Raw genomic sequence first — 19941 nt, 5'->3', positions numbered from 1 at the left:
GTTTACATCATATTTCAAACTCCAAAAATAAAGAACGAACAAACACTAAAAAGATGGCTAATTTTTATCTCCAACTTTACACCACAATCCTCCTTATGTTCTCTATTTCCATGGTTTCTTCAGCCACAACCGCCAACAACGTAGACTCCCTTGTCCTAGATATCGAAGGGAACCCACTCGAAGTAGGTTCATTTTACTACGTCCGTACTCCCCAGTCAACATTTAGATGGGGAGGTGGCATAGTCGCGGCATCCAAACCAAACCAACCCGAATGCCCTCAATACGTAGCCCAATTAGGCGAAGGCTGGTACCGCGAATCCCCAATAAAGTTCCTCCCATCAGACCCATCACATAAACATGTCCACATTTCCTCAGACGTCAACGTAGTCTTCAACAACTCATTTAGTGCCTGCTCGCAAGGGGCATGGCAACTTACCCCCGATGCCAACTCCGGTGATCTCTTCTTGTCTACCGGAGGTGGTATTGGAAACCCGAGCCCTCAGACCGCCGCCAATTGGTTCAAGATAGAGAAAAGAAGAGGTGATCCGGGGTTTTACCAACTCGAGTACTGTCCATCAAGTAATACGATCGATGCGTTTGCAACCAAGAAAGATATAGTATGCGGGGCTATCGATGGTAGTATTGATAATCTCACAGATGACCACCGTATGATTTGGTTAAGTCTATTTCCAATAAGGCCAGATGATTATTTCAGTACTGGCCTAATGTTTTTTTTCATTAAAGCTTAATTGCCGCGGCGTCTTCCTCGCTCCAAAGTGCATTACTACGCATGTACTCATCATTATATATAATGTTCTTGATTAAGAAGGTTTTATGAAGAACAATAATGTACGACATGTTATCGTTATAAATATCTTACTAGCTCCAACGTACTTTATAAATAAGCTAATTCAAGGTGTTTGATGGGAAGCTTATTTAAAGAGGTTATTCTACTAAATAAGCTCTTTTTCAAAAAGCTCATTTTAGGGGCTTTTTTAATTAGTTTATTCAATTCTTATAGTGAAATGATACTTATACCCTCATTTAAGAAAAAAAATAGTATATGAACTAATTACCCCACAATTGGCTTATTGATCATTTTACATAATCAATCAGCTTTAAATAATCATCTATTTACCAAACATATTTCTACATTAAGTAATAAAATATCTAAGTTACCATTTTTACCCACCTCGGTTAGGATCGGGTAAAGATCAATCGATTTAGCGTTGTGTTTTGGTTGGGTCAACTTCATTCATATTCGCTTCTGATAAATTCGTATCGAGCTCAAACTTATATTAGCTGGATTGGATTAATTTTGGGTCAAATGACTTTGGGTGGGATTGATTACGGTTCAAATGATTTTTATTCATTTTAGTTTGATTATGATACAACTGAGTCATTATTAAGTCAATTCCGACCCAATTCAAAACCTTATTGCATTGAGTTTGTCTAAATTTGGGTCAACATGACCAAATTATATATTTAAATAAGGGCATTATTAAACCAGGGTAATTATTGAGTTAATACCTTATCATTGGGTCACTATTAGGTCTTTTATGTATTATCTTTCATATTGTGTCATTAATATTTCTTAGTTTTGTTAGTATATTAGGTCCGTCATGTATAAGTTTTATCTTTTAAGTCACAATTTGTCAATACCTTACCATATCTATATAAATTAGACAATAAGAAATGAACTAATTATAGATAAATTGAGGATGGCCACATGTTGTTGTGTCATATTTAAGTAAAAAAAGTTCTTAGCAATTAATTAAATAAATAATTACATGAATCGAAGTAATTATGTTTAAGTTAAAAAAAAATTTAGGTTAATATAAGATTGTTGTAAAACTATGTTGGTTTAGTGAGGTAAAAATCATGGTTAGGTCAAGATAGATTAGGTTGAATTAGATATTGTAACAACATAGTTAATACAGAAGAAATACTACAATTATTATAACGAGTTGAAAGGATATGAGAAGGGGTTATTGACGTCTTGATGATTAATCTTTAAATATCTAGCGAATTGTTAATAATTGTGACAGTAAAAGAAGGGAGAGTGATTAATTCAAAATTTGGTGGACGACTTAACTCAAAATCACAAATTTAGAATGCAATCCCACATGACTTGTAACTTTGTAAGGTAACTTTGTACATGTACTATAAACTCATCTTTGACATGGCTTATGCTTAATCCAATGTATTAACAGGTCAAGTTAACCAAAAGGTTCAGCTAACGATTGATGCTCAAAAATATGTTTTTTACTCTATTACAATGAAAATCTATCTAGTTTGTGCGAGGTGAATACCAATCTTATTGAGTTTTGACATGTCGCTACTTGTCTCTAGCTAGCTTTAGCAACAAGCCAATCACTGTGCTACCCCTATAAAAAAGAAAATAAAAAAATTCTCTTAAAAAACTTTATAAACTTTACCGTCTTTACACAATTGTGGTCAAAAAATCTTTCTGAGTACATAGGTAAATATACATATCCACGCGCATTTTTGTTATTGCAAATGTATTAAAATGAAAACTAATTTCATCCTATCACTGTACATGTCGCTACCTGGCCTTCAGCTAGCATTAGCAACAAGCAAACATTCTTATCTACTGGGTCATCACTAACGGACCTACATTGTACACGTGTTACCCCTGTAAATTTTTTATAAAAAGAAAAAACAAAAACTGTTTATAAAAAATCTCTTGTACGTGAAATACTCCGTACTGTATATGGTTTAAGCATCGCACAATTGTGGTCCAAAAATCCACGTTTTTGTTATTGCAAATGTAGTACACAATGAAAACTAAGTTTCATCCTATAACTTGTACATGTCACTACACGGCTTAGCATTAGCAAAAAGCCAACATTCTTATTTACAAAAAATCTATTGTGAATATGGTTATAACATTAAACAATTGTGATCCAAAAATCTTTCCGAGTCATCCTATCGCTGTACATGGCCACTAGCTAGCATAAGCAACAAGCCAACATTCTTGTCTTCTTCGGTGACCAGTGGCCTACTTTAATTGTACCCCGAGGGGTATATGCTAACCCCATAATTTTTCTATAAAAAATAAATTTTTAAAAATCCGTTTACAAAAAATATCTCGTGAAATACTCCATATTGTATATGGTTTAAATGTTACACCATTTGTATACAAGTCAACAAGTGTGATGTGGGAACAAAGTGGGTACTCAAGCTAGATTAGTTATTGGGTCTGGAGTATTTTACAGATTAAGATTAAAACTAGTTTTTTTTATTCAATTTGGTTCGTCAAATTAGGATTATGGAGAGTTTTAGATTATCTATGATTTGTTAGTTATAGTTTTATGATAAGATATTTTAGATCTTATTGTGATCTTTGTTTCACAACTACAATAGAATAATTAGTTTTTATCTTTTAGAACTCTAGTTAGTGTGGGATATATGTCCTATAAATATATTTTCTTTCGTTAATAAAATTCAGAAAGAGTGTTTATGATTGTTTGAATTGATTAAATTGTTGATTTAATTGTGAGCTTGCGATTATTATAGTTTTTGCAATTAAACTAACACTTTTGATCGGGATTTCAAAATTGAACCCTCAAGTCTTGCGATTGATTAAAGTCTATCCCAAGCCCTATAATCCACCACGTGAATCCATATAAAAGTGAAGCGGATTTAGTGGTAAGAAAATAGGTCAATCCAATCCAAATTAAAGGTTAGGTCATTGGGAGTTAGGATAAAGGGTATAGGAATCTCCTCCCTAACGTACCTTCAATAGAATATAAAATTTGATTGCCGTAAGATGTAAATTTTCCCACTAAATCAAACCTTGCTTGATAGGATTGAAGAAATACTGAATAATAAAATCAATCAATCAATAACATAATTAATAAAACAGACACCAAGAATGATATGTGTTACTTCTTGGTGCATTTTATTTCCCTCCAAAACATTTTTTTATTCACTTCCTTATAAAAAAATATTCACTTCTTTCCAATAATTCTGATTCACATGCTTAAAAAAATAAAAAATATTCACTAAATCATATAATTGTGATTTACTTATTACAAAATATATTCACATATTTTCCATTTCTTTTTATTGCATACAATATTATCCAATATCTTTTACTATGTATATCTTACCGAGTACACATATTATTTATTATATATCAATTACATTTACATTTACATTACATTACATAATTGCATAATACTAAAAAAGACACCAGAATTGACAAGTGTCACTTTCTGTTGCTGTTTTTTTTCCCTCTATTTTATTTAGTCAAATCTTCTTAGAATTATATTTAACATATTATTATAATATAACCTTCCTATTTGAGCACAATGAACAACAACAACAACAATAAAGATTTATGTCATTTGTATTGTAGAAAATGTGTAAAAATTATAACCAAAGATTATATTATTCCATATATTGCTGATAAAAAATTTTAAATTAAATCTTCAAATACATATAAATTCAATACATAAAAATGACAATTTTAATTTTTCAGCAAAATTTACTATTATCGGTCACCTTATAGAAAGATTAAATCAAATATGATGATTTAATAATAGATATCATTTTTAACAACTCCTCGAGTCGGCTCCATAATTCCTGAGCCGTAGCACCCGGTTTCATGATGGTATTAACAAGATCTTTGGAAATAGTGGTGTATATCCATTGCTTAACAAGTACATCTAATCTCTTCCACGTTTCATCATCAATATCCTTTGGACGCTTCACCTTCTCATCAATGTGGTCAAGAACATTGTAGGCACAAGCATGAATTTGGAAAAGTTCAACCCAAGTAGCATATTGGGCGTCCTCGTGATCAAGAGTCACGGGCATAAGGGATTTGATGTTGCTGACGGCAAAAGCCGGGTGGAAGGGGCTGGTTTTGGGAGGAGAATGAGGGAGAGCAGAGTCATCGTCACCGGCCAAGGAGGGCTGGAAGTACGGGTAGGAGGAGGAGATGGACGGCTATGGAGGTCTAAGAGATTGAATAGGGTTTTGGGGAAAAGAGAGAAAATAAAACCCTAAGAGGAATCTGATACCATGTAGAATAGTGTAATTCTCCTTAGTTGGAGTATTCTCATTAATCAATATATATAGGTGTGTACAACCCTAATTATGAGAAACCTAATTACACAAGATATATGTTACAACAACAATAAAGATTTATGTCATTTGTATTGTAGAAAATGTGTAAAAATTATAACCAAAGATTATATCATTCCATATATTGCTGATAAAAAATTTTAAATTAAATCTTCAAATACATATAAATTCAATACATAAAATGACAATTTTAATTTTTCAGCAAAATTTACTATTATCGGTCACCTTATAGAAAGATTAAATCAAATATGATGATTTAATAATAGATATCATTTTTAACAAAATATATTACATGTTGGATCACATAGTGAAATACATACACTAAAAAGAATGTTGTAAAAGATGCATATGAAACTTTGCAATGCAAATATATAAGTAATGTTTTATTTTTATATTTATTTGACCATATAATTTGTACTTATTACTTATAAACATTACTGAATCATTAAAAAATTAAAAATTAACTTATGTAACAATCAAGATAATTTAATGGAAAATTTAAATTTTAACACCACAAAAAAACGAAAAAAATGGATTTTAACACTACAACAACAAAAAAAAAAAAATCCACCTTTTATTTTAACACCACTAAAAGTTTAAAATTTGTTTTTTACCATCACTTAACTACTTCATGGATGAAATCCGTTAATGGGCTCCACATTGCTTACGTGTCAGCATATTATTGACAAAAAAATAATTAAAAAAACCCTAAATTAGCCCAGGTCCCCACCGCCAGCTAGGCAGCACCGATCACTTCCCCACCCAATCAAACACCCCTACTCCCTGCCAAAGCCACCAGATTCTCTACCCCCTCCTTTTCCACCTCTCTAAAACCAGCAACCTTGCCCAAACAACCACAAAAAACGGGTGGTTGTTTTTCGAACCACTCAAACCACCACCAAAAACAGGTTTTAAGGGCCAAAAAAGACCAATGTATGGTCGAGACGACCACTTAGGGTCACTTTCGACCGTTAGTTGCCGTAAGTGGTGGTCGATTTTGGGTGGTTTGAAAAACGACACGCCCATTTTAAGCGGTCATTAGGAGGTTTATTCGATTTTGGGTAGGGGTAAAGGGAGGAGACGGAGTTTGCGGCGGCTGGGCTAGAAACGGTGGTGTTTGGGGTGGGGTAATGGCCGACGCTGCCCTGTTTGTGGTGGGGATGGGGTTGGCTCGGTAATTTAGGGTTTTTTTTTTTAATTTTTTTAAAACTAATAATATGACGACATGTGGCACAATGGACCTCACTTAACAGATTTTTGGACGATGGTAAACTCAATTTTCTTAAAAAAATTTGTGGTGTTAAAATAAAAGTTTTTTTTTTTTAGAAAATCCATTTTTCCGTTTTTTATGGTGTTAAAATTCAAATTTTCTTAATATAATTTATTTAGCACTTTATTAATAAAATTTAAAGAAATTTATTTTTTTCTATCAGGGTTTGTCATACAAAATTGAGTACAAATCGACAAAATTTATTTTATTTAAACCTTTTATTGTTGTATAACGTTTATAATATATTTCCCTATTTTGTACTCAAATTTTTATGCATATTTTACATAAATAAAGCTTAATGTTATATTTTTTGTATTTTAGGATTAAGATAACAAAAAATAATAATTCAGTAATAATCGTGCATGTTACTGGTCCTAAGCTACTTATTGACATAAAATAATAACAATTCGGGCAAAAGCTGGTGTAGTGATCATGTAATTAGAAGAGAGGGAGTAACTAACATTTAAAATTTTCTAGTTTTATTCGTTGGAGCTTGGAGCCTCTTATAAATATCATTTTACAAGCTCCTACTTTTCCAAAATACTTCAAACAATTTAACAACCAAAGCTCAAAAAATCTTTAGAAAATGAGTACCTTTCTCCAACCAGCAATTGCAATAACCGCTCTTCTTTTGCTCCAACTCTTTCCTCCTCCAACCATGGCTGCCTGGTTTGCTTATATCACGGACGAGGATGGTGAACCAATGCTAAATGGCGGAACATATTACATCATCGCCACCAATGGTGGAGGCCTCGCCGTGGCACAAAAACCACAAACCTTGGCGTGCCCTCTCTTTATAGCCCAAGAGAAAGATGGTTCATCTATTGGCCACCCTTTCAAAATCACTTCTCCAATAAGCTCAAAGTACCTTCCGTTTGGTCCAACTGAATTCTATGTTGTTGACGACACTACCACCTGCACGAAGCCACTAGCGTGGCGATTAACCACGGATAATGCAACCGGCCAAATCTATGTGGCTGCGGGTACTACTGAGTCGCTCGGGCCTAGTCCATTCAGTATAACATTACCATTCAGCGATGTCCAACCAAATGAATATGAGATATTCCATTGTGACAACGTCATATGCAAACTTGCTGGAATCTTTGAGAATGGACTTTTGGGCATGAATACTGATTTTAATCTTAAATTTACCTTTCGTTTCAGAAAAGCTTTAACACAAACTTCACAGATTATGTAATGTTTGATTTAATATGGCCAATGTTTGATGTTCCATGCTATGTATGTAATGTGCACAAATTCGTCGGTTGATTAATAATAAAACTCAAGTGTTGCTCTTATTACATTCTTGTGTTAAATCATTTTTATATCATATGTGTAACACACCAATGCTCAAAATATATAATCCCTTTGTTTGATTATGTTACTCGCTTCTGCATTATTAATTGTCACAGATGCACCCTTTTGACCATTAGTTTAATATTTTCAAAATTACAACTTTTTTAGCTAAATTTATCAATTGTTTTACATTGAAATGGTGACAAGTTGCAACCAAAATTTTTAAAATTTATGGTCTTTTACAACATTGTTTTAAAGGTGGTTATATGCAAAAAAAAAACGAGATTTATTTAAAGGTGGTTTTATTGCAAAATTTACTTTTTATAATTAATTTTTGAAAAAAATGATTTAAAAAAAAAATACATTTCTTTAGTTTTTTTTTTTTTAGACAAATCATATCTTAAGTTTGAGAAGCAAATATAAAAAAATAATAAAAAAAAATAACTAGGTCAATGGGAATTAAGTATAGTGATTGATAGTCATTTTAAGGATGACTGCCATTTAAAAAAAATGTGTTTGATTAACAGTTAGCATTTTAATTTTTTGTTAATTTTAATAAACAAGGGATAGCTTGATAATTTAATTCTCATGTTTATGATATTGAACCCCCGTGATTTTATACTTTAGTTACTAGTAATTTATAGGTGTCAATGAAATTTTTATTGAACATCTGGAATGGACGTGGTGCACTTGGAAAGAACATTTGCATATTTTAAAAATATATTATAGCCATTTATAAAAAACGCGAGCATAATATGTTCTTTGAGTTTGAACTATATGTTCTTTACATTATACGATATTTTTCTTTAATGTACGTGCATGAAAAAAAATGTTAAATTCAACCACCTATGTAACCATGATAAAAACTTTATCATGTTCTTTAATATATATCATGTTCTTTCAATAAAAACTTTATGTTCTTTGAAATATTATGTTCTTTGTCAAACACAAACATATATTTTTGTCATACACAGGTATGTTCTTTTTTCAAATACAAGTATATTCTTTTTCAAATAGTAGTATGTTTTTTATTTTCATATGTATGTTCTTTCTGTCTTTTTTAGTTTTACCGAGTACACCAAACGCATGGTGCACCTGGGTGCACAGATCAAACACTAGTTGGTTTACTTAGCATTTTTTATAAATAAGCTCTAGAGTACTAGTGCTTTTCTTCACAAACTTCTAAAGTAAAAAAACGAACAAAACCCAAAAAAATGGCTAATCTTTATTCCCAACTTTCAACCACAATCCTCCTAATTTTCTCTCTTTCCATCGTTACATCAACCACAGCCGCCAACGACGTAGACTCCCTTGTTCTAGATGTAGAAGGGAACCCACTCGAAGTAGGCTCATTTTATTACGTCCGTACAGAACTTTCAAAAGTCAGAATAGGAGGTGGCATAGTCGCGGCATCCAAACCAAACCAGCCCGAATGCCCTCAATACGTAGCCCAATTAGCCGAAGGCTGGTACGGCGAATCCCCATATACATTCCTACCATCAGACCCATCACAAAAAACACATCCACATTTCCTCTGACCTTAACATAATGTTCAATACCTCCTCTAGCGTCTGCTCGCAAGGGGCATGGCAACTTACCCCCGACGCCAACTCCGGTGAAAATCCACTTGTCTACCGGAGGTGGTATTGGAAACCCGAGCCCTCAGACCGCAGCTAATTGGTTCAAGATAGAGAAAAGTATTGCTAGTTCGGAGTTTTACCAGCTCGAATATTGTCCGTCTAGTAGTACAATCAATGGGTTTGCAGCTAAGAAAGATATCGTATGTGGCGTTATTGACGCTACTTCGGGCACAGATGACTACCGTTTGTTGTGGTTAGGTCTAGTTCCAAGAAGGGCAGACTTCTTCCACATTCTAAGTTTCATTAAAGTTTAAGTGTTGCTACGCATGTACTTAAGCATATAGATTGTTAAGAAGGTTGTATGAAGAACAATAATGTATGATGTTGATCTTATCAATAAAAGAATTTCATCTTGGAAATTTCTCTTCATTTGATTACTTAATTATGAATGTATTTTTGTAGTATTAGAGAAGCTTAATAATGAGAGGACATTGATATAAGAAAAATTAATGATAAAATGTACTTCGTATTTCGTAGTATTTTATTAAAAAATAAAGTATAATACTTTAAAAAAAAAAAATAGTCACATTGAGAAAATATGTCACTTTCAAATATAAAAGGAGTTAAATAGATTAGTGCAAATAAAATATTGGCTAAAAATTGATATGAATGGTACTTTGTACACATAAATTTAACAATGTTATTCAACATAAAATGATATAAATTAGACGTCGTACACATAACATTTATTGGCCTCATATATTTTTGAGCTTTTATTGTGGATATGTAGTGGTCCAAAGACAACAATTAGATGTCAATTCAAGTATATGCGTCGGACTGGGTGATATTGGATCAGGTCGAGTTATATCTATTTCAAATTAAGTCATGCTAAATTATTGTATTCATATGAGTAGAAATTTAAAACATGATTTTTTTTCGAGTCGATCAGAATAAATCAGGTCACACGAGTTAGATTTTGTTACCTCTAATTCACAGTTTCAAACACCATGTCTCTAGTTAATTTAATAATGGTATTTTAATATATGGGGAATTATTGTATGTCCACAAGTTCTCCAAAATATCACGGGCCACAATTAGGGTACATTAATGATAAAAATAATGATAGTCCAATAGGTGGAAATTATTGACCGCATCTATTTCCTTGTAAACATGACCTCTCGAAATTGTACTTTGCATATATATAATACACTAGATGATCAATGTTGTCTAATAGAATTAGCTGATCTTGAGTTAAATAATCTATATAGAGCATTGTAAGTAGCACATCAAATTATATATAGTTTGACCATGAATAATTTACATGGAAGTTTTAAGAGTATTTATGAAATGTCCAACAACTTATATTTAATTTTAAAATTATATTAAAAAAATATATATAAAATATCAAATAACTTATACTTCCTCTGTTCTTTTTTACTTGACCTGTTTCTTTTATCACGCTTGTCAATGTAAAACTTTAACGGTCTATAAGTTTAATTCTCTATAATTAAAATATATAAAAGTTATATGTTATGATAGTACTTACTGAGACGAATTCAAAATGATCCAACATGAATATATTTTTCCTTACATATTATTCACAAAACACGGTCAAAGGAGGAGTGGTGAATAGTGTAAAAGTCAAAGTAGGTCAAGTAAAAAAAAACAGAGGAAGTATTCATTTTACCTCACACAATGTCTTCTCATTAAATGGGGAGAGTGATTAATCAAAAATTTGGTGAGTTAGCTTAATTAATATCACAACATTAGAATGTTTTTCAAAAAAAATATAAGTGTGGAAAGGGTATTTCCGATTTTTCATTCATCTAGTTAGGGGCATGTCGGTAAACTCACATCAATTTTGAAGGTCTTCTACTGCCGTGTTTTGTTCAAATTGGTAGACTCTGCGTGGATATGGTGGTTTACGCTTGATCCAAATGAAAATCTATTAAGTTTGTATACCACAAATTGTGGTTTAAAAATCATTGAGAGTACATAGGTAAATATAGATCCACGTTTTTGTTATTGCAAGTGTAGTACAATGAAAGCTATCAGTACGTGTCGCTACTTGGACTCTAGCTAGCATTAGCAACAAGCCAACAATAATCTTATCTACTTGGGTGACTATGCAATATTTAAAGGATAATATAACCAAGAAATATATTGATAATAAGTGAAGGATATAAATCCAATTTTTTTTCCTTATAAAGAATTAATAAATAAATATTAATGGGTGCATGTACAGCGCGTTTTTGGTACCCCGGCCACACCGTACGGCATAACAGGACTCACCAAAATAACGGAGAATGAAATATCTTTCCAAAAACGCGCGTTTTGGAAATTTCTGGAAAAAACCAACCAAAAAGCGTCTCACGCACGCTTCCCAAAACCTAAAAAACACGCCGCACTCATTTGCCATTTACTCCAATTTTTCTTTTAAAACTTTTTCACTTTTAACACCGACGCTTTTAACACATTGATTTTTTCACCTCAATTTTCATCTTTTTTACTAAATTCCATGGCAGACGAAGAATACAATTTCCTGGATTCATAAGAATCAATGGAAATCGAAGAGATTGAAGATTCATTCATGAATTTGGAGATCGAAAACAAAATTACAGAAATCAAGCAACTTCTATTAGAAAATATTGAACACCAAGGTATGTAAATTTTTTTATTTGAGGTAGTAAAAAAATACATACTGAATCCCTGTAAATTTTAAAAATTAAGATAAGTAACGTAATAAGTGAAATTTAGTAACCCCTTATATTACTCCCTCAGTAACCCTTTCAGCATTTGCTTATAATTCCCTCTAGTAATCCCCTCAAATACCACTGTAGTAACCCCTTTACTAATATTTTTAGTAACCCCATAAAAGTAAACCCCTCAGTAACCCCAGTAGAAAATTCAGATTAGTAACCCCACAAAAGTAAAACCCTCAGTAACCCCAGTAGAAAATTCAGTAACCTTATAGTAACCATCATCAAAATCATTCCATTATCAAACAACTCTAGTAACCCCTATTAAATAATAGCATTAGTAACCCCTTTACTAATCTTTTTAGTAACCCCCATAAAATTAAACCCCTCAGTAACCCCGGTACAAAAAAACAGTAACCTTATAGTAACCATCATCAAAATCATTCCATTATCAACAACAATAGTAACCCCCATTAAATAATAGTAGTAGTAACCTCAAAATCATCAGTTAAACCACCAGTTCTAAATTCTGAAGACCACCAGTTAAACCACTATGTGGACAATGTGGTCCATGTCCCAAGCAAATGCTATCTTGTTATTTAATCCAAAATATAATCGGTGAACAATTATGGTACGAGTAAATGTTTTTTCAAAGATTATTACATAATGATCCTCAACGGCGAGAAAAAAATTATAATGTAATTTTTATTTATTTATTTATATATTTTGAAATAAATGACGCAAAACGGTATGAAGTGAAAGAAAAAAAAAATGTTAAGTAAAATTAAAGTCTCTAATAAACTATTTTACTTGTGCACTTTTGAATCCCTTAACTCTTAAATGTCACTTTTGATCCTTCAACAGCCAATGTAGGTGTTTTCTGACCAAATAGTTTAGAAACTAATCATAATCAGTAAGAGTTTAGGGATCTTACTTTGGTATGTGTCATTTGTTTTCCGTCGACATTAATTAAATTATTAATATTCTATGCTGAGTTGGCAAAAGTATTGACAAAAATAGTTTATGGACTAAATTTGACACTTCGAGCAATAAATTACCACATAATCAAAACACATTTTAAGCTCCACTTTCCTATGTGAAATGTTCACTTGGCGGGATAATTATGATCAGAAAAACTTCTTTATACATAATTCTTAATCTATGCACCTGGGTAGTGGCGTATTCAGAATTTACAAACAAGGTGTGCACAATTATTTACTTAATAGACAATAATCCTAACCTGTTTGCATAAACGATCTTAACATGTAGTAGTCAGCAAAAATAATAGTTGGGAAAATTGTTTAACAATGGATTCCAACTATAGACTAAAGTGACAATTCAAGGAAGCAAATAACGCTTAATAGACAATTAGATAAACAGCTAGCTACGCTTAATGGTTTGCCATTAAAGCTGCTATAAATTTTATTTTAATGCACATGTAGGTTATGCACATACATACCCTTGGTGTTAGCTGTATCCATCCCTGCACCCGAGTGCACCATGTATCGGTAATATATATATATATAAATAAATAAAACAGAAACAAAGTTGTTATATATTGTAAAGAAAATAATATATATTGAAAAAAATAAAAAATTAGAATGACTAATTTTCAAATATTTACAACGAATTCCTAAAATGAGAAAAATAAATTTTAGCATTTAAAAATAATTTAAAATCATTAAATCACAAACAGTACAATTTTAAATTTTTGGTAGTAGAATTTTCAAATGTTGAGGTCTGAAGAAATGTGAGGTGGTTTACATAGCTTTTTTTTTTTTTTTTTTTTTTTTTTTTTTTTTTTATATATATATTTAAGTTCCAGAGCTCTTGTTTACATCATATTTCAAACTCCAAAAATAAAGAACGAACAAACCCTAAAAAGATGGCTAATTTTTATCTCCAACTTCACACCACAATCCTCCTTATGTTCTCTATTTCCATGGTTTCTTCAGCCACAACCGCCAACAACGTAGACTCCCTTGTCCTAGATATCGAAGGGAACCCACTCGAAGTAGGTTCATTTTAACTACGTCCGTACTCCCCAGTCAACATTTAGATGGGGAGGTGGCATAGTCGCGGCATCCAAACCAAACCAACCCGAATGCCCTCAATACGTAGCCCAATTAGGCGAAGGCTGGTACCGCGAATCCCCAATAAAGTTCCTCCCATCAGACCCATCACATAAACATGTCCACATTTCCACAGACGTCAACGTAGTCTTCAACAACTCATTTAGTGCCTGCTCGCAAGGGGCATGGCAACTTACCCCGATGCCAACTCCGGTGATCTCTTCTTGTCTACCGGAGGTGGTATTGGAAACCCGAGCCCTCAGACCGCCGCCAATTGGTTCAAGATAGAGAAAAGAAGAGGTGATCCGGGGTTTTACCAACTCGAGTACTGTCCATCAAGTAATACGATCGATGCGTTTGCAACCAAGAAAGATATAGTATGCGGGCTATCGATGGTAGTATTGATAATCTCACAGATGACCACCGTATGATTTGGTTAAGTCTATTTCCAATAAGGCCAGATGATTATTTCAGTACTGGCCTAATGTTTTTTTTCATTAAAGCTTAATTGCCGCGGCGTCTTCCTCGCTCCAAAGTGCATTACTACGCATGTACTCATCATTATATATAATGTTCTTGATTAAGAAGGTTTTATGAAGAACAATAATGTACGACATGTTATCGTTATAAATATCTTACTAGCTCCAACGTACTTTATAAATAAGCTAATTCAAGGTGTTTGATGGGAAGCTTATTTAAAGAGGTTATTCTACTAAATAAGCTCTTTTTCAAAAAGCTCATTTTAGGGGCTTTTTTAATTAGTTTATTCAATTCTTATAGTGAAATGATACTTATACCCTCATTTAAGAAAAAAATAGTATATGAACTAATTACCCCACAATTGGCTTATTGATCATTTTACATAATCAATCAGCTTGAAAATAATCATCTATTTACCAAACATATTTCTACATTAAGTAATAAAATATCTAAGTTTACCATTTTTCACCCACCTCGGTTAGGATCGGGTAAAGATCAATCGATTTAGCGTTGTGTTTGGTTGGGTCAACTTCATTCATATTCGCTTCTGATATATTCGTATCGAGCTCAAACTTATATTAGCTGGATTGGATTAATTTTGGATCAAATGACTTTGGTGGGATTGATTACGGTTCAAATGATTTTGATTCAGTTTAGTTTGGTTATGATACAACTGAGTCATTATTAAGTCAATTCCGACCCAATTCAAAATCTTATTGCATTGAGTTTGTCTAAATTTGGGTCAACATGACCAAATTATATATTTAAATAAGGGCATTATTAAACCAGGGTAATTATTGAGTTAATACCTTATCATTGGGTCACTATTAGGTCTTTTATGTATTATCTTTCATATTGTGTCATTAATATTTCTTAGTTTTGTTAGTATATTAGGTCCGTCATGTATAAGTTTTATCTTTTAAGTCACAATTTGTCAATACCTTACCATATCTATATAAATTAGACAATAAGAAATGAACTAATTATAGATAAATTGAGGATGGCCACATGTTGTTGTGTCATATTTAAGTAAAAAAAGTTCTTAGCAATTAATTAAATAAATAATTACATGAATCGAAGTAATTATGTTTAAGTTAAAAAAAAATTTAGGTTAATATAAGATTGTTGTAAAACTATGTTGGTTTAGTGAGGTAAAAATCATGGTTAGGTCAAGATAGATTAGGTTGAATTAGATATTGTAACAACATAGTTAATACAGAAGAAATACTACAATTATTATAACGAGTTGAAAGGATATGAGAAGGGGTTATTGACGTCTTGATGATTAATCTTTAAATATCTAGCGAATTGTTAATAATTGTGACAGTAAAAGAAGGGAGAGTGATTAATTCAAAATTTGGTGGACGACTTAACTCAAAATCACAAATTTAGAATGCAATCCCACATGACTTGTAACTTTGTAAGGTAACTTTGTACATGTACTATAAACTCATCTTTGACATGGCTTATGCTTAATCCAATGTATTAACAGGTCAAGTTAACCAAAAGGTTCAGCTAACGATTGATGCTCAAAAATATGTTTTTTACTCTATTACAATGAAAATCTATCTAGTTTGTGCGAGGTGAATACCAATCTTATTGAGTTTTGACATGTCGCTACTTGTCTCTAGCTAGCTTTAGCAACAAGCCAATCACTGTGCTACCCCTATAAAAAAGAAAATAAAAAAAATTCTCTTAAAAAACTTTATAAACTTTACCGTCTTTACACAATTGTGGTCAAAAAAATCTTTCTGAGTACATAGGTAAATATACATATCCACGCGCATTTTTGTTATTGCAAATGTATTAAAATGAAAACTAATTTCATCCTATCACTGTACATGTCGCTACCTGGCCTTCAGCTAGCATTAGCAACAAGCAAACATTCTTATCTACTGGGTCATCACTAACGGACCTACATTGTACACGTGTTACCCCTGTAAATTTTTTATAAAAAGAAAAAACAAAAACTGTTTATAAAAAATCTCTTGTACGTGAAATACTCCGTACTGTATATGGTTTAAGCATCGCACAATTGTGGTCCAAAAATCCACGTTTTTGTTATTGCAAATGTAGTACACAATGAAAACTAAGTTTCATCCTATAACTTGTACATGTCACTACACGGCTTAGCATTAGCAAAAAGCCAACATTCTTATTTACAAAAAATCTATTGTGAATATGGTTATAACATTAAACAATTGTGATCCAAAAATCTTTCCGAGTCATCCTATCGCTGTACATGGCCACTAGCTAGCATAAGCAACAAGCCAACATTCTTGTCTTCTTCGGTGACCAGTGGCCTACTTTAATTGTACCCCGAGGGGTATATGCTAACCCCATAATTTTTCTATAAAAAATAAATTTTTAAAAATCCGTTTACAAAAAATATCTCGTGAAATACTCCATATTGTATATGGTTTAAATGTTACACCATTTGTATACAAGTCAACAAGTGTGATGTGGGAACAAAGTGGGTACTCAAGCTAGATTAGTTATTGGGTCTGGAGTATTTTACAGATTAAGATTAAAACTAGTTTTTTTATTCAATTTGGTTCGTCAAATTAGGATTATGGAGAGTTTTAGATTATCTATGATTTGTTAGTTATAGTTTTATGATAAGATATTTTAGATCTTATTGTGATCTTTGTTTCACAACTACAATAGAATAATTAGTTTTTATCTTTTAGAACTCTAGTTAGTGTGGGATATATGTCCTATAAATATATTTTCTTTCGTTAATAAAATTCAGAAAGAGTGTTTATGATTGTTTGAATTGATTAAATTGTTGATTTAATTGTGAGCTTGCGATTATTATAGTTTTTGCAATTAAACTAACACTTTTGATCGGGATTTCAAAATTGAACCCTCAAGTCTTGCGATTGATTAAAGTCTATCCCAAGCCCTATAATCCACCACGTGAATCCATATAAAAGTGAAGCGGATTTAGTGGTAAGAAAATAGGTCAATCCAATCCAAATTAAAGGTTAGGTCATTGGGAGTTAGGATAAAGGGTATAGGAATCTCCTCCCTAACGTACCTTCAATAGAATATAAAATTTGATTGCCGTAAGATGTAAATTTTCCCACTAAATCAAACCTTGCTTGATAGGATTGAAGAAATACTGAATAATAAAATCAATCAATCAATAACATAATTAATAAAACAGACACCAAGAATGATATGTGTTACTTCTTGGTGCATTTTATTTCCCTCCAAAACATTTTTTTATTCACTTCCTTATAAAAAATATTCACTTCTTTCCAATAATTCTGATTCACATGCTTTAAAAAAATAAAAAATATTCACTAAATCATATAATTGTGATTTACTTATTACAAAATATATTCACATATTTTCCATTTTTTTTATTGCATACAATATTATCCAATATCTTTTACTATGTATATCTTACCGAGTACACATATTATTTATTATATATCAATTACATTTACATTTACATTACATTACATAATTGCATAATACTAAAAAAGACACCAGAATTGACAAGTGTCACTTTCTGTTGCTGTTTTTTTTCCCTCTTTTTTAGTCAAATCTTCTTAGAATTATATTTAACATATTATTATAATATAACCTTCCTATTTGAGCACAATGAACAACAACAACAACAATAAAGATTTATGTCATTTGTATTGTAGAAAATGTGTAAAAATTATAACCAAAGATTATATTATTCCATATATTGCTGATAAAATTTTAAATTAAATCTTCAAATACATATAAATTCAATACATAAAAATGACAATTTTAATTTTTCAGCAAAATTTACTATTATCGGTCACCTTATAGAAAGATTAAATCAAATATGATGATTTAATAATAGATATCATTTTTAACAACTCCTCGAGTCGGCTCCATAATTCCTGAGCCGTAGCACCCGGTTTCATGATGGTATTAACAAGATCTTTGGAAATAGTGGTGTATATCCATTGCTTAACAAGTACATCTAATCTCTTCCACGTTTCATCATCAATATCCTTTGGACGCTTCACCTTCTCATCAATGTGGTCAAGAACATTGTAGGCACAAGCATGAATTTGGAAAAGTTCAACCCAAGTAGCATATTGGGCGTCCTCGTGATCAAGAGTCACGGGCATAAGGGATTTGATGTTGCTGACGGCAAAAGCCGGGTGGAAGGGGCTGGTTTTGGGAGGAGAATGAGGGAGAGCAGAGTCATCGTCACCGGCCAAGGAGGGCTGGAAGTACGGGTAGGAGGAGGAGATGGACGGCTATGGAGGTCTAAGAGATTGAATAGGGTTTTGGGGAAAAGAGAGAAAATAAAACCCTAAGAGGAATCTGATACCATGTAGAATAGTGTAATTCCTTAGTTGGAGTATTCTCATTAATCAATATATATAGGTGTGTACAACCCTAATTATGAGAAACCTAATTACACAAGATATATGTTACAGAATATTAACAAGATAATATATAAATCTATTATCTATCAGGTTACTCAACTCAAAATCACAATTTTAGAATGCAATATCACCTTTGACTTGGCTTATGCTTGATTTGTGCGAGGAATACCGATCAAATTATTGTCCTTACCACAATTGTAGTTTAAAAAATATTTTGACTTTTTTTTGTGGAAAAGGGCATAAATTAGATAAAAATCTTTCGACTACGTAGATAAAATTATTAAAGTTTTTAATATTGCAAATGCAGTTCAATGAAAACTAAGTTAAGCCTATCACTGTACATGACGCTACTTGGCCTCTAGCTAGCGTGGGCAACAAGCCAAAATTCTTATCTTCTTGGGTGACCACTGGTGAAGTGGCCTACGTTGTAATCCGAGGGGCACATGCTATCCCTGTAAATTTTTTAAACAGAAATTAGAAAATAAAAATCTGTTTACAAAAAATCTCTTGTACGTGAAATACTCCGTACTGCATATGGTTTAAGCATCACACAATTGTAGTCCAAAAATTCTTTGATTACATAGGTAAATATATGTATCCACGTTTTTGCTATTGCAAATGCTGTACTATGAAAACTAAGTTTCATCCTGTCACTATACATGTCACTACATGGCTTAGCATTAGCAAAAAACCAACATTCTTATTTACTTGGTGTGACCACTGGCGGACCTACGTTGTAATCCGAAGAGCATAAATTTTATTTTAATAAAATTTAAAGTCTATTTACAAAAAAATCTCGTGAATATGGTTTTAATTTTAAACAGTTGTGGTCCAAAAATGTTTTGGAGTGATTGGTAATATACGTTTTAGTTATTGCTAATTTAGTACAATAATGAAAACTCATTTTCATCCTATCACTTTACATGGCCACTAGCTAGCATAAGCAACAAGGCAATATTTTTTATCTACTTGAGTGACCACTGGCTGCCGATTTTAATTGTAACCAGAGGGGCACGTGCTAACCCTATAATTTTTATTTTTAAAAAA

At 32.1% G+C, this 19941-nt stretch overlaps 1 protein-coding gene and 1 pseudogene across 1 annotated transcript; both read left to right on the top strand.

Annotated features, from left to right (window-relative positions):
- On the top strand, positions 1-1007 carry LOC110687015 (miraculin-like). The gene has a single exon (XM_021863649.1). It carries the CDS (start codon positions 54-56, stop codon positions 747-749), a length of 696 nt encoding a protein of 231 aa, XP_021719341.1. The 5' UTR covers positions 1-53; the 3' UTR covers positions 750-1007.
- A 7844-nt stretch (positions 1008-8851) lies between these two features.
- Positions 8852-9690, top strand: LOC110687014 (annotated as a pseudogene).
- The last annotated feature ends 10251 nt before the right edge of the window (positions 9691-19941 follow it).

This window comes from Chenopodium quinoa, unplaced genomic scaffold (genome assembly GCF_001683475.1).
Source record: "Chenopodium quinoa cultivar QQ74 unplaced genomic scaffold, ASM168347v1, whole genome shotgun sequence".
Taxonomy (NCBI): domain Eukaryota; kingdom Viridiplantae; phylum Streptophyta; class Magnoliopsida; order Caryophyllales; family Amaranthaceae; genus Chenopodium; species Chenopodium quinoa.
The sequence above is the reverse complement of the archived record's forward strand: the minus strand, read 5'-3'. Positions and strand labels throughout refer to the sequence as shown.